We start from the raw sequence: 15,523 nt of genomic DNA on the forward strand, positions 1-15,523 counted from the left end.
ATTTGCACCCACTCCCGGCATAAATATCCGCAGAATCTGCGGATATTTACGCCACTTCCTGCGGGTCCCGTGTGTTTCCCAGCGGACAGCGGGGACCATCCTTACTGCGCTGCGCGATTCGCGCATGCGCAGTAGGGAACCGGGAAGTGAAGCCACAAGGCTCCACTTCATGATTCCCATACCCAAGATGGCGGCGGCAGCACCCGAGAGATGATCGAGAGATCGGCTTCGGGTGTCGACATCGCGGGTGCGCTGGGCGAGTAAGTGTCCTTATTTTAAAAGTCAGCAGTTGCAGTATTTGTAGCCGCTGACTTTAAAAAAAAAAACGTCCGAACTCCCGCTTTAACCACTCTGGGATCCAATTAAAGTCCTTAAACTTATTTTTAAAAACCTACCATGGCTGGGGAAAAAGAGTAAAGAGAACAGAGGCTGCAGTGTTGAAAACAGTTTCAAACATTTTATGGCCCCAATGCTTACTCTGACCAGCCACCCCCTCTCAGGGGAGGATGCCATTTGTAGAGTAGGCATTCCAGAGCTTGAGGGAGACCACGTTAGCTCCTTTTTTTGGGGGTGTTTCAGCCCTCTCTTCTGAATATAGCCCGAAGCACAAAGCAGAGGTACTACCAGAAGAAATAGCATCCATTCCTTGAGCAATAGTCAGCCACTGCTGCTGCTATTAACGCTCAGCCTGATGCAATAGTAAATGTGTTCAAAAAAAATGCTTTTGTCACCAACCTCTTACATGCTCCTCTATGCTCTTGTGTCCCTCCCCGGCTTGCAGCAATTACACTAGTGCTTTTTAAAAACACTCTTTCCTGCACCGGGCATTTAAGGACGCCAACGCCGTGCTAAGCCCCGCCCCTCCATCGCTTATGGCCCCCTCTCTTCCAACAAGAGTTTTCTCACGTGAACGTGACCCTCTGATCCTATGGGATCTTGCAGAGAGGTGGGAAAATGGCGAGGAGAGCCTGGAAGCCGCAAGTAGTGCGGAGTGCCATTCTTTTTTTTTTGTGATTCTTCCTCTTTGAAGAGGGGTAGCAAATGGCATAGGTGGGGGGAGTCTGGTGGGGAGGAAACCCCCCCAGACTTACCAGAGGTCTGCTGCTGGCTGGAGGAAAGGAAACGGCTCCTGATGATGTCTGCATGACAAAACCGGTAGGGCGTGGCCATAAGGACGTGACCTCTCTATAGTAAACCGCAGCGGCCGGCGGTGGGAGTTGTTTTGCATTGCGAACACACTATTTATGATATGTGAGTAGTTTTCTTCTTTTAATAAATATATTACAAAGATATACTACACTATGGACTTCCTTCTTTTTCTATGAACCATATGAATGAGAGCTTTTATCCGTGGATGACAAACCAGATTCCCAGGGACATGTATACTAACATCTTAATAGTTTTTTAAGCACACTACAAAGTAGCAATTTCACAGCACTATAGATTATAGGGTTTTTGTGAGTTGAAATATATAGTTGATTTAAGGGTATAGCGCCAATTCTACTCAATTTTCTTTTCACACTTCAATAGGCCCCATCCGATTGGGGGTGGCGTATCATGTAGAGGCAGTTCTTACCCAATATTATTCCAGCATTACTCCAATATTATTCCATAGCGCAATCTCACCCTTTTATTCCAGTAAACCTTTATGGCCTTACTACCAAAAGTACTGGATCCCGGGGTCCAGCTCTCTAAAAAGAGAAGCGTTTACAGGCAAGACCTTGTTTCTTCGGATGTGAGGCCCAGGTACCATTCAATTTGGCCTAAAAGACCCTTTGAATGGATCCAGCTGCATGGCTAGCCCCATCAAGGATTGCACCAATGGAGCTCAGCAGAGCACATCTTTACTGGTGACCAACACCTTAGACACTGGTGAATATAGAGAGTGCGCTTTTTTATCTTAGGGCGTGCCAGTGTCCATCACCTGAAGGTGGCATATAACCCACATAGTAACTACTATGGCTCTGTGTCCTGTAATGTACAATAAGAAATGTGACACGCCAGGATGTTGTGTGTGTATTTATACTGTATATTGTGATATTGGGTAATCCGGATCACTAGCCACTCATGTTTGCAAAAGTAAACAGTTTTTATTTTAAAAGGGCAAATGAAAAAAAGCTTTTCTTCAGCATAATACAAAATCAAACAATTCAAAAACTTCAGGCATAGAAATCAACTATTTGGTTTACCACTAGTATATACCTGTCCCACAGCAGGTCTTAAAGTCCCACCTGCTTAAGGGGTTCAGAAGAGGGACCACAGGAACCCAGGCATCATTCCAGAAGCCAGGCAGCCTATAGCCCTCTTACAACTGTGTCCTGTTCAACTCAACACCTCATGGACTCCTGTTGGCTACTTACTGCCTTTTTCAGCCACTGGCTCAAAACCTCCCCTCTTACATCCATGACAGTATACAACTACTTAAACTTACTGAACCATATACTTGGGAACCTAATTATCCCTGGGTTTCCTTAGATGTTACATCTCTTTACATAGCCATCCCTCATGATACAGGCATGTTAGCATTAGAACACTTTCTCTGCCAAGATTGTATGTTAAATTCCATACAAGCTAACTTCATACTTGACACTACATTATTTTGCCTTACACACAATTATTTCAAATGTGTCAGTGACTTTTTCCTACAAATCCATGGAACAGCTATGGGCACTAATTTTGCCCTGTCATATGCTAATGTGCTAAGTCCCTTTTTATCTGGTGGCAAAACCCCTTCACCTCCCATCTCATATATTACGGTCGGTACATCAACAACATTCTAATTATATGGGATGGCCCTCCCTCCTCAATGGACCAATTCATGACACACTGTAATAATAATTATTTTGGATTATCTTTCACCTCTGTCTAACATAGTGAAACCCTAGCTTTTTTAGATCTGGAACTAGGACATGCCAATAGCACTATTCTTGCAAGGAACTATACCAAGCCCAAAGCAGGTAATTCATATATACATTACATTGTAACGGTTGCCAACATCCTTCATGGGTAAAAAATATACCCAATTCTGTCATCTTAGGCAGAACTGTACAAGGCAGTGTGAATATGTTGCTCTTCGGAAACAAAACTTTTTAGAGAAAGGTTACCCAGAGGAGTTGATTATTGAGGCCCACAACCGCTACCTTCCTGGTAAACTGAAAGAAATCTCTAACAGAGTGGACAACCTGTTTATCACAAGATTTCACCACCAGTATAGAAAAATTGAATCGATTCTGGCCAGACACTGGGGAATCTTGTCACAAGATCCTTTCTTGCTAAACATTATAGATAACAGACCATCCTCCAGCTACAGAAAAGTTCCTACCCTAAAAAATAAGATTGCACCCAGTAAACTTGAAGGAAGCCTTGGATTAAATCCCAACATACTTCATCTGATTCCACTAAAAGGCATGTATCATTGCCATATTGGGCACTGATTGGCATATCTGATAGGCACTGATTAAAATCCCTGGTAGGCACCGATTGAAATCCCTGGTGGGCACAGGTTGGCGCTTTAGGTGGGCACTTCTGGTCATCCTTGATGGGTCTGCACTCATAATCAATGCCTGTCAGGAGTGCTGCTGATCGGCTCACCTCTACTCACGCCTTGTCAATACGAATGGAGGAAAAGCCGATAAACGGCACTTCCTGGTTGCGATGTGATCAACTGTGATTAGACACAGCTGATCACATGGTAAAGAGCCTATGTCATAGGCTCATTACCATGATCGGTGATGCGGTGTGTTAGAGTGACACACTGCACTATTGATCTCCAAGGCATGCGCAAGCAGCTTATCCTGCTGGACATCATATGATGCTCAGTCAGGATAATTGATCCCCCGCTCAGCCGTCTTTCTGCTATAGGTGTGGTTGTGGTTAAGGTGGTGGTTAAGGGGATTCTATTTTATATTCTAAAAAAAAACCTGCCTTTATGATGTTCACATGAAAATGTTTATTCTTTATGTGGCAATGGAGATTATAACCTATATTACAGATAAGAACTCCCCAATTTTTCCTGAAGAAGCGGGTGATGGCCCAGAGACACATTGAAATTTGACACTCCAAAGTCCATGAACAATGGAGCATCTACTGTTGTTCATATCCATTTTTAAATATTTGGGGTATCCAGGGTATATGTACTAAGATTGTTATATACATTTTCAGCAACATAGTAATATTTTTTAATGTAACCATTTACTGGACTGAATAAAAATTGCTGTTATATATTGATACCTTGAAAGTCCTGTTAGGTGAAAGTTGTTATTGCTACCCCCTTTCTTTGATTGGGTTTGAACTTAATTGTTTGCGAAATTGTTTGTGAAAATTATTATTATTGGCAAAACTGCTTCTAATTTGGGTTCCAAATGGCTTCAGTCAGCACTTGCTAAGAGCATAAATTGCTGCTTTATACTTACTCTCATTTACTTTTTAATCCAGCACAAAATACTTAAATATTTTTTTTACTAAGAGAAACTACAAAAAAGATCATAGAAATGGGAATAATCATTGCATGCTGCAGTGTTCCAATAAAGTATTATTTTCTATTTGCTCTCTCTTTTTTTGTTCATTGGTTGAAGTGGATAAACGTACAGTATCTCACAAAAGTGAGTACACCCCTCACATTTTTTCAGATATTTTATATCTTTTTATATGATAACAGTGAAGATATTACACTTCGCTAAAATGTAAAGTAGTGAGTGCACAGCTTGTATAACAGTGTCAATTTGCTGTCCCCTCAAAGTGACTCAGCACACAGTCATTAAAGTCTTAACCTCTGGCAACAAAAGTGAGTACACCCCTAAGTGAAAATGTCCAAATTGAGTCCAATTAGCCTTTTACCTCCCCCCGGTGTCATGTGACTTATTAGTGTTACAAGGTCTTAAGTGTGAAAGGGGAGCAGTTGTGTTAAATTTGGTGTTATTGCTCTAACTCTTGCATACTGGTCACTGGAAGTTCAACATGGCACCTCATGGCAAAGAACTCTCTGGGGATCCAAAAAAAAAATAATTGTTGCTCTACATAAAGATGGCCTACACTATAAGAAGATTGTCAAGACCCTGAAACTGAGCTGCAGCACAGTGGCCAAGACCATACAGCGGTTTAACAGGACAGGTTACACTCAGAACAGGCCTTGCGATGGTTGACCAAAGAAGTTGAGTGTACGTGCTCAGCGTCATATTCAGAAGTTTTCTTTGTAAGTAGACATTTGAGTGCTGCCAGCATTGCTGCAGAGGTTGAAGGGGTGGGGGGTCAGCCTGTCAGTGCTCAGACCATATGCCGCACTCTGCATCAAATTGGTCTGCTTGGCTGTCGTCCCAGAAGGAAGCCTCTTCTAAAGATGATGCATAAGAAAGCCCGCAAACAGTTTGCTGAAGACAACCAGACTAAGGACATGGATTACTGGAACCATGTCCTGTGGTCTGATGAAACCAAGATAAACTTATTTGGTTTAGATGATGTCAAGCATGTGTGGCAGCAACCAGGTGAGGAGTACAAAGACAAGTGTGTATTGCCTACAGTCAAGCATGGTGGTGGGAGTGTCATGGTCTGGGGCTGCATGAGGGCTGCCAGTACTGGGAAGCTACAGTTCATTGAGGGAATCATGAATGCCAACATGTACTGTCTGTGACATACTGAAGCAGAGCATGATCTTCTCCCTTGCTGAAGACAACCAGACTAAGGACATGGATTACTGGAACCATGTCCTGTGGTCTGATGAAACCAAGATAAACTTATTTGGTTTAGATGATGTCAAGCATGTGTGGCAGCAACCAGGTGAGGAGTACAAAGACAAGTGTGTATTGCCTACAGTCAAGCATGGTGGTGGGAGTGTCATGGTCTGGGGCTGCATGAGGGCTGCCAGTACTGGGAAGCTACAGTTCATTGAGGGAATCATGAATGCCAACATGTACTGTCTGTGACATACTGAAGCAGAGCATGATCTTCTCCCTTCAGAGACTGGACCGCAGGGCAGTATTCCAACATGATAACGACCCCAAACACACCTGCAAGATGACCACTGCCTTGGTAAAGAATCTGAGGGTAAAGGTGATGGACTGGCCAAGCATGTCTCCAGACCTAAACCCTATTGAGCATCCTCAAACAGAGGGTAGAGGAGCGCAAGGTCTCTAACATCCACCAGCTCCGTAATGTGGTCATGGAGGAGTGGAGGAGGACTCCAGTGGCAACCTGTGAAGCTCTAGTGAACCCCATGCCAAAGAGGGTTAAGGTAGTGCTGGAAAATAATGGTGGCACACCAAATATTGACACTTTGGGCCCAATTTGGACATTTTCACTGTTGTTGTCAGCCGTTTAGACAATAATGGCTGTGTGTTGAGTTATTTTGAGGGAACAGCAAATTTACACTGTTATGCAAGCCGTACACTCACTCACTCACTACTTTACATTGTAGCAAATTATAATTTCTTCAATGTCGTCACATGAAAAGATATAATAAATTTTGGCCAAAATATATGAAGAGAAATTACTAATTTGCAAAATATTTAGAACAGAAACAAAGAAAAATGCATTTTTTTTTACAGAATTATCGACCTTTTTTCTTTTATAGTGCAAAAAAAAAACAACCCAGAAGTGATTAAATACCACCAAAAGAAAGCTCTATTTGTGTGAAAAAAGGGACAAAAATTTCATATAGGTACAGTGTTGCATGACTGAGTAATTGTCATTCCAAATGTGAAAGCACCGAAAGGTAAAAATTGGTCTGGTTAGGAAGGAGGTTTAAGTGCCCAGTGGTCAAGTGGTTAAATAATTTTTAAATTAGTTTTTTTTTTTCTTTACACAAAATAATGAAAAAAAAAAGAAAAACAAATAAAAAATGTACTTCTTGTAAAATAAAATCATGCAAAAAATGCAAAAGGCGGGGCGGGGGTAGGCAGAGTTCGTTTTAGTTAAGGTTATTTGTTATGCTTGAAGCCGAACAGCCTAAAAAAGTTTTTAACTAGTGTTTATCAGTTACTTGTCTTTAAACTTGGAAGCACTGCCATTACTGCATCTATAGTTTTTTTTTTTTAACATCCATGGGAAAGATTTAGTAAATCACATCTTATTTTCATTAATTTCATTAATTTTTATCATTAAGTTCTTTAGATTTTTTACATTTATTCTATTTATTAAAACCTTGGACAATAGTGACATATGGGGGGTTATTTACTAAAGGAAAATCCACTTTTCACTGCAAGTGGACTTGAAAGTGCACTGAAACAGCACTTGGAAGTAAAGTCGCTGTAGAACTGAGGGGGACATGCAAGAAAGATAAAAAACAGCATTTTAGCTTGGACATGATTGGATGATAAAATCAGCAGAGCTTACACTCATTTCAGATCTACACCTTAGATTTAGGGCGACTGCACTTCCAACTGCACTTTCAGTGCAAAGTGGATTTGCCTTTCGTAAATAACCCCCATTGTGACTATGTCTGGTCTATCATTCATGATATTATGACCCTCATTCTAATATCTAGGAAGACAACATACCCCACTTGCAAATTGGACACTTCCAAATCTGCTAGTACATTTAACACTCCCCTCCACCCAGACTGACAATGCTGCTGTCAAAAGGTGCTTCTGTGCTCATTCATCCAGAGTGGGAGCACTCCAAAGGAGGTATATTACCGTCCAGATCACCCGGTGAAAAAAGAGGGAAAACCCCTTAAAAAATTAAAACTAATACAGCCACCACATCTAATAATTAGTAGCTGCAATATATTACATTTTTGGTATTGGGTTTAATACCGCTCTAAGCATGTTTTATTATGATATAAACATTTTGGACTGACATAATATTACTCTGACCCATTGTTGTAGAGTTACTCAATAGCGCCCAAATCATTAAGGAAAAACAATCTAAGTTAAAAAGTACTATTTAAAACAATGATTCTCAAACTGTGTGCCGCTTGGGATTTGCAGGTTTGCTGTGTTTTGAATTTTTTTTTAAATTGCTAGTGTTTTGAAACCTTGAACATATCAAAAAATTAAATGGTAAATCAATTTTGCAAAAGTTAAAAAAGTAACATCAGCAATCTCTGCCAGTCTGTCATTCATTGGTTCCTTTTTTTACGTGAGACTTGTGCGAGATCTCGAGAGAACTAATTATATTATAATAATAGACTGTTCCATTTGTTTGTTCCGTTTGTCAACTTTGGAGCCTCACTTCAATCTGATTTGCTCTCAAAAACAGGCACATCCTTCACACTAAATTTAAATTTAAACATATTTGTAAAAATAAATAAATTCTTCACCACAAAAATTGTTAAGTCTTTTCAGGTGTGCCGTGAACATTTTTTTGTAGATCTTTTTGGTGTGCCGCAAGACAAAAAAGTTTGAGAAACACTGATTTAAAATGTTTAAAAATTATGGTTACCAAGCAAAATTATACTTTTCAACCTAAGCCAAATTAAGAACTTTTACTGCTTCTCAGAGACACCTCCCTCCTAAGGTTATACCTTCAGGACTTCTGTAGCTCTTGTTAAACTGCTGTATGAAGTTTGCAAATTGGACCTAAAAAAATAAACAATAATCAGTAACCAGAAAAATCACATATCAAATAATTCAGTTGCCAGTTATTCACTGAATCTATTGGGCACTCACCAATTCGGAGCTTGTACAGGATGGGTATGGGAAAAGGACCATGACAGCACTGATGGCACAAAGCAGTAGCATATTGATACTTTCATAAAACAGACCTAAATGCTGGAGTGAATGATCGTATCTTCAAGGTAATATAAAGAAGATTTGCTTAGTAAAAGTGAAAGTGAGGTCAATATCAACAAAGGAAACCAAGCACAGTAGTGTAAATGATAGTTTAGAGGAAAAATGAGATACCACAAAATAAAAGCAAACTGAGCCAGAAAGAAAATTAAACTAAAAATAGAGGTGCTAGATGTTCTATTACTGGTATCCGGTGTTGTCAAAGACCATCCTATTGATCAAGCTATCTTGCTTCCGTCAGATTACCAAAGGTGTGGGACTCCAAAATGATGTTTTATTATGCTCATGGCAGAAATTTGTTATATATGTAGCATCCTGATGTTTAAGCAGGGTTGCTATTAAATTTATTTGCCAAGTGATAGTTGCTTTGACCAATTGTCAGAAGGTCAATTGCTTTGGCCTTAATTTTGGAATTGCTGCACTTCTCTCTTCTGTTGATAGATGGCCAGGTATCTGGTGACATTAGATAGGACAAGTGCATTGCAAGGACAGACTAGGAATGAATGGGGTATCTCAGCCAATGGGCAGGGATCTTTTTGTGTCCCTTGGCATGCTGGAAGAACCTATTAATTTGGGTGGAGTCAGGTGATCGGGGTTCTGTGCCACCAGGATGGTTGTCTGGGTGGATGTGTGTTGTATTGCCCTGGGCTTCTAGCACATAAACCTAAGGCCCATCCCGAGCACATCTGGTTGCTAGGCTGTCTGAGGGCCTATCCAGAAGCAAGAAGCAGTGTAGGATTGGGACTGCGGGCTTGTAGTCCAACCAGAAGTAACGGTTCAGCCGGCCGGAGAACCTGTCATGGTTGTTACCGGGGACCACTGGGAGTAGCTGAAGTAAGTACCAGAGCAGTATTCTTACCAGCCGGGGATGGTGAAGAAGTTGGAAAACTTCAGCAAGTGGCAAGTCAAGGACCCAGCCAGTGGAGGCGATGCTTGCAGAGAATAATTGTGTGCCAAGTCAGGGACCAAGCAGGCCAGTGGGGTGACACTTGGGGAGTATCTGTGAGTGCCAAGCTAGGGACCCAACAGGGACGGGAGGGGGTGACACTTGAGGAAGATACAGAGTTGAGAAGATTGGAAGAGCTCAGGGGATTCAGTGGCAAGTGGATCAGGAAGTCTAGTGAAAGAATGGGAGCTCAGTTGAGTAAAGTTCTACGATAGGAGATTGTAGAAAAAGTGAGAGAGTTCATTGAAACCTTTGTTAGAAACTGTTACAAGATTGTTGCCATAGGTGACAGCAGTCCTACTCATGCAGATGTGGTGGTGTCTAGCTGGATGCCTTTCCCTGCATGGCTGTCTGCCTATAGAAGTCTCAGAGTCTGCCAATTAACATTGCATCATGTAAGGATGTCCTGGCCCTAACCCTCTCTCCTACAGTTCTCTTTAAGAGACAATAAATCTCTTTGCATTCAAGAAGTGTTTGGTGCCCATCAATCCACCTTGCATTACACCCACCATGCCTTGTAACCCACTCTACACAGAAGGGTGTCAGCTGTCCCTAACTCTGGAGGTCACCCTTAAAGCGGAGGTCCACCCTAAAGTGGACCTTCCGCTCATTGAAATCCTCTCCCCCTCCGGAGCCACAATTGGCACCTTTCAGGGGGGAGGGGGGTGCAGGTACCTGTACAGCACAGGTATCTGCACCCACTTCCGGCGTAGATTCTGCAGAAGGTACGCCCCTTTCCACAGAATCTACGCCCCTTTCCGAAAGTCCCCCGCTGCCTGCTGGGAAACACACGGATCCCAGAGACAGTGGGGACCATCCTCATTGCGCAGCGCGACTCGCGCATGCGCAGTAGGGAACCAGGAAATGAAGCCGAAAGGCTCCACTTCCTGATTCCCATACCCAAGATGGCGGCGGCAGCACCCGAGAGACGATCGAGAGATCGGCTTCGGGTGCCGACATCGCGGGCGCGCTGGGCGGGTAAGTGTCATTATTTTAAAAGTCAGCAGCTGCAGTATTTGTAGCTACTGGCTTTTTAAAAAAAAACGGCGGACTCCTGGCGGACTTCCGCTTTAAGCCTAGAGTGACTTTGCTACATTTGAAGCCCAATGTGGGGCAAAGGCACTATTCTCGCAGCAGTCGCCCATAGAAACCGGCTACAGCTACATCAGGATTTCATCTGGCTCCATGGGAAGATGACAAGTAACATCTCTACTTCTTATATACTGTGTTATTATGCATTCCAACAATGTGGGGAAGAACCAGCAAATCTCATTGCTTCTGGGAGCCTGGTCTTTTGACACTTCCCGCCAGCACTGCTAGGGTTAAAACAGACTCCATTACAGATTTAGTGTGGTGCAGAAGGAAAAGGGTGGGCGCTAAATTTTTCAGAAAGTATCTGCACCATGGCAGGGGGAGGGGTCCCCACTCTGCAGAGGAGGATAAGGAAGTGCTACGTGTGCCTGGTTGTGGGTTGGAGAAGATGGTGCAGTTAACAGAGGACAGAATTAAAATTAGACTTGGGAAACTTAACATTAATAAATCACCGGGACCAGGTGGCTTGCACCAGAGGGTACATAGGGAACTCAGTCAAGTAATTGCCAGACCATTGTACCTAATTGTTACTGACAGTCTACTGACTGGAATGGTACCAGCTGATTGGAGAAAAGCCAATGTAGCACCAATATTTAAAAAGGGTCCATAATACATGCCTGGGAATTACAGACCAGTTAGCCTAACATCAATAGTATGCAAGCTCTTGGAGGGGATGTTAAGGGACTAGATGCATGATTTTAGTAATGAGAACAGTATCATTAGCAGTAATCAGCATGGATTCATGAAGAATTGTTCTTGACAAACCAATCTATTAACCTTCTATGAGGAAGTGAGTTGCCATTCAGATAAAGGAAGGCCCGTAGACGTGGTGTATCTGGATTTTGACACAGTTCCCCATAAACGTTTACTGTACAAAATAAGGTCCCTTGGCATGGACCATAGGGTGAGTACATGGATTAAATACTGGCCACAAGGGCGAGTTCAGAGGGTGGTGATAAATTGGGAGCACTCGGAATGGTCAGGGGTGGGTAGTGGAGTCCCCCAGGGTTCTGTGCTGGGACCAATCCTAATTAATTTGTTCATAAACGACCTGGAGGATGGGGTAAACAGTTTAATCTCTGTATTTGCGGACAATACTAAGCTAAGCAGGGCAATAACTTCTCAATAACAAATTAATGGGATGGGCAACTACATGGCAAATGAGGTTTAATGTAGAAAAATGTAAAAGAATGCATTTGGGTGCAAAAATATGAATGCAATCTATACACTGGGGGGAGAACCTCTGGGGGAATCTAGGATAGAAAAGGACCTGGGGGTCCTAGTAGATGATAGGCTCAGCAATGATATGCAATACCAAGCTGCTGCTAACAAAGCAAACAGAATATTGGCATGCATTTAAAAGAGGATCAACTCCAGAGATAAAATGATAATTCTCCTGCTCTACAAGACTCTGGTCTGGCCGCACCTGGCGTATGCTGTCCAATTCTGGGCACCAGTCCTCAGTAGGGATGAGCTTTGTGTTTGAGTCGAACATACGTTCGACTTGAACATCGGCTGTTCGCCCGTTCGGCGAATACCGAACGTTATGGGCCGTTCGCGCCAAATTCGTTTGGCGCTCACGGCCCACAATGCACTGCGCCATCGCAGTGCATTGCTGGCTCATGATTGGCCAAGCATGCACTGTGACCCCGCATGCTTGGCCAATCACAGCGCCGGCAGCGAGGCGAGCCATGATTGGCCACAGGCAGGATGCCTGTGGCCAATCATAGCTCAGGCTGTGCAGTACAGGCCCCACACTATATAAGGCCGCCAGCGCGGCGGCCTTGTGTAGTGTGTTGGCGTCTGTAGGAGTTAGTGGGTGTTCTGTGTACCTTCAACACAGTATACACCGTTCGTTATCGGCCGATTTTGCATTCTTGCTCTTCTGTAGTGGTTGTTGTCTGCGTGCCCTGACCGCAGTATACCCCGTTATATCCACCTAAATAGCTACCTATCTTGCTCTTTTTAAATAGAGCTTGCAGTCAGTTGTAGGAGATTGTGCGTGCTGTCTGCGTGCCCTGACCACAGTATACACCGTTATATCCACCTATATAGCTAGCTATAGTGCTCTTTTTTAATAGAGCTTGCAGTCAGTTGTAGGAGATTGTGCGTGCTGTCTGCGTGCCCTGACCGCGGTATACACCGTTATATCCACCTACATAGCTAGCTATCTTGCTCTTTTTAAATAGAGCTTGCAGTCAGTTGTAGGAGATTGTGCGTGCTGTCTGCGTGCCCTGACCGCAGTATACACCGTTATATCCACCTACATAGCTAGCTATCTTGCTCTTTTTAAATAGAGTATGCAGTCAGTTGTAGGAGATTGTGCGTGCTGTCTGCGTGCCCTGACCTCAGTATACACCGTTATACCCACCTACGTAGCTAGCTATCTTGCTATTTTTAAATAGAGCTTGCAGTCAGTTGTAGGAGATTGTGCGTGCTGTCTGCGTGCCCTGACCACAGTATACACCGTTATATCCACCTATATAGCTAGCTATAGTGTTCTTTTTTAATAGAGCTTGCAGTCAGTTGTAGGAGATTGTGCGTGCTGTCTGCGTGCCCTGACCGTGGTATACACCGTTATATCCACCTACATAGCTAGCTATCTTGCTCTTTTTAAATAGAGCTTGCAGTCAGTTGTAGGAGATTGTGCGTGCTGTCTGCATGCCCTGACCCCAGTATACACCGTTATATCCACCTACATAGCTAGCTATCTTGCTCTTTTTAAATAGAGCTTGCAGTCAGTTGTAGGAGATTGTGCGTGCTGTCTGCGTGCCCTGACCGCAGTATACACCGTTATATCCACCTATATAGCTAGCTATATTGCTCTTTTTAAATAGAGCTTGCAGTCAGTTGTAGGAGATTGTGCGTGCTGTCTGCGTGCCCTGACTGCAGTATACACCGTTATATCCACCTATATAGCTAGCTATATTGCTCTTTTTTAATAGAGCTTGCAGTCAGTTGTAGGAGATTGTGCGTGCTGTCTGCGTGCCCTGACCGCAGTATACACCGTTATATCCACCTATATAGCTCTTCTCTAATTGAGCCATCTGCCATCTGCAGGAGTTAGTGGGTGTTGTGTGTGCCTCCAGCACAATATACACTACCCAATTGCTGGTTTTCCCATCTCCCTTCAGGCCATTACCATGTCTGGAAGGCCAACAAGGAGAGGCAGACAGGCGCGAGCCAATAAAAGAGGGCAAGCAGGCTCTGTGTCTAGAGACAACAGTGCTGGTCGTGGACGCGGTGCATCGTCATCATCAGCACGTGGCCATGGGACACGCTTGTCCTTCTTTTCGGCAGCTGGACATGTTGAGCCGCAACATGCCGAAGACTTGGTAGAGTGGATGACCAAGCCCTTTTCATCCTTCTCATCCTCTCTCACCCAGGCTCAGGGTACTAGCAAAGCAGCTGCCTTCCATCCTCTCAATGTCCTCATCAGTGACTCCTTCCCTAGACCCACCACGTTCTCCTGAGGAGTCTCCTGAACTCTTTAAGCACAGTGTTGGGTACATGCTCCAGGAGGATGCCCAGTGTTTTGTAGGCTCTGATGATGATACTCAGCTAGAGGAAGGCAGTAGCGTGAGCACAGAGAGAGGGGATGCTCCTTGCTCCTCATCAGCTGGCATCTCCAACCCCACTAGACCTTCAGTCCTCTCTGAAACCTGCTCTGAGAGGAATGAAGGTGTAGAATTAGGTGTGTCACAGCCAAGTGCTTCCGGGAACTCTGCTAGCAGTACACCCACGTCAAATTATAGCAGGCAAATGTCCCTGCCCCAGCTGCTGGACCGTCGAAAGAAGTTCACTCCCAGCCATCCACATGCCCAGCGGTTGAATGCTAGCTTGGCTAAATTGCTAGCACTTCAACTGCTGCCTTTTCAGTTGGTAGACTCGGCCCCCTTCTGTGAGTTTGTACAATGTGCGGTTCCTCAGTGGCAGGTCCCCAAACGCCAGGTGCAGTAGTGTTGGAGGTTGTTCCGCCACCACGCCTCCAAAATGCTACTATTGGTTGTGACACACCTCTCTCCTCCACCCCCTCCTCTTCTTCTTCCTCCATGGCCTCTTCCAGTGCTCTGTCCTCAGAACCAGCGGTGCTCCGTAGGCGTTCCAGGGGCTACGCAAGTATGCAGGCAAAACGATGCCATGCCGTGCTTGCGCTGGTTTGTTTGGGGGACAGGAGCCACACTGGGGCGGATGTTTTGTCAGCTCTGCAGGGGCAGGCCGAGAGGTGGTTGACGCCACGCCAGCTTAAGCCAGGAATGGTGGTTTGCGAGAATGGCACTAACCTCCTCTCCACCCTCCGACAGGGACAACTGACCCATGTGCCCTGTGTAGCTCACGTCCTTAACCTGGTGGTGCAGCGGTTCTTGGGCAGGTACCCGGGCTTACAGGATGTCCTGAAGCAGGCCAGGAAAGTCTGTGTGCATTTCCGCCGATCATTTAATGCCTGTGCTCGGCTGGCTGAGCTCCAAAAGGAGTTGAACCTGCCCAAGAACCGCCTTATATGTGACATGCCCACCAGGTGGAACTCAATGTTGGCCATGCTACAGCGGCTGCACACGCAGCAGAGGGCCATCAATGAGTACCTGTGCGACTACGGCACCAGGACAGGGTCAGGGAAGCTCGGTTTTTTCTCACCACGACAGTGGGGCATGATCAGGGATGCATGCACTGTCCTGTCACCGTTTGAGGAGGCCACAAGGATGGTGAGCAGTGACAGTGCATGCATCAGTGACACTGTACCTCTTGTACACCTGTTGGAGCA

The 15,523-nt window shown here is 44.4% G+C and overlaps 1 protein-coding gene across 1 annotated transcript in view; it reads right to left on the reverse strand.

Annotated features, from left to right (window-relative positions):
- Positions 1–8,715, reverse strand: part of CTSW (cathepsin W) — a 184,859-nt gene extending 176,144 nt beyond the window's left edge. The window contains exons 1-2 of the mRNA XM_077463350.1: positions 8,604–8,715; positions 8,459–8,513 (exon numbers count right to left, since the gene is read on the reverse strand). Of these exons, the coding sequence (XP_077319476.1) occupies positions 8,459–8,513; positions 8,604–8,675 (127 nt within the window). The 5' untranslated portion in view covers positions 8,676–8,715. The remainder of the gene's footprint in view (positions 1–8,458; positions 8,514–8,603) is intronic.
- Positions 8,716–15,523: the final 6,808 nt, after the last annotated feature.

This window comes from Lithobates pipiens, unplaced genomic scaffold (genome assembly GCF_037356315.1).
Source record: "Lithobates pipiens isolate NorthernLeopardFrog02 unplaced genomic scaffold, aLitPip1_a1.2 Scaffold_10, whole genome shotgun sequence".
In the NCBI taxonomy this organism is placed as follows: Eukaryota; Metazoa; Chordata; class Amphibia; order Anura; family Ranidae; genus Lithobates; species Lithobates pipiens.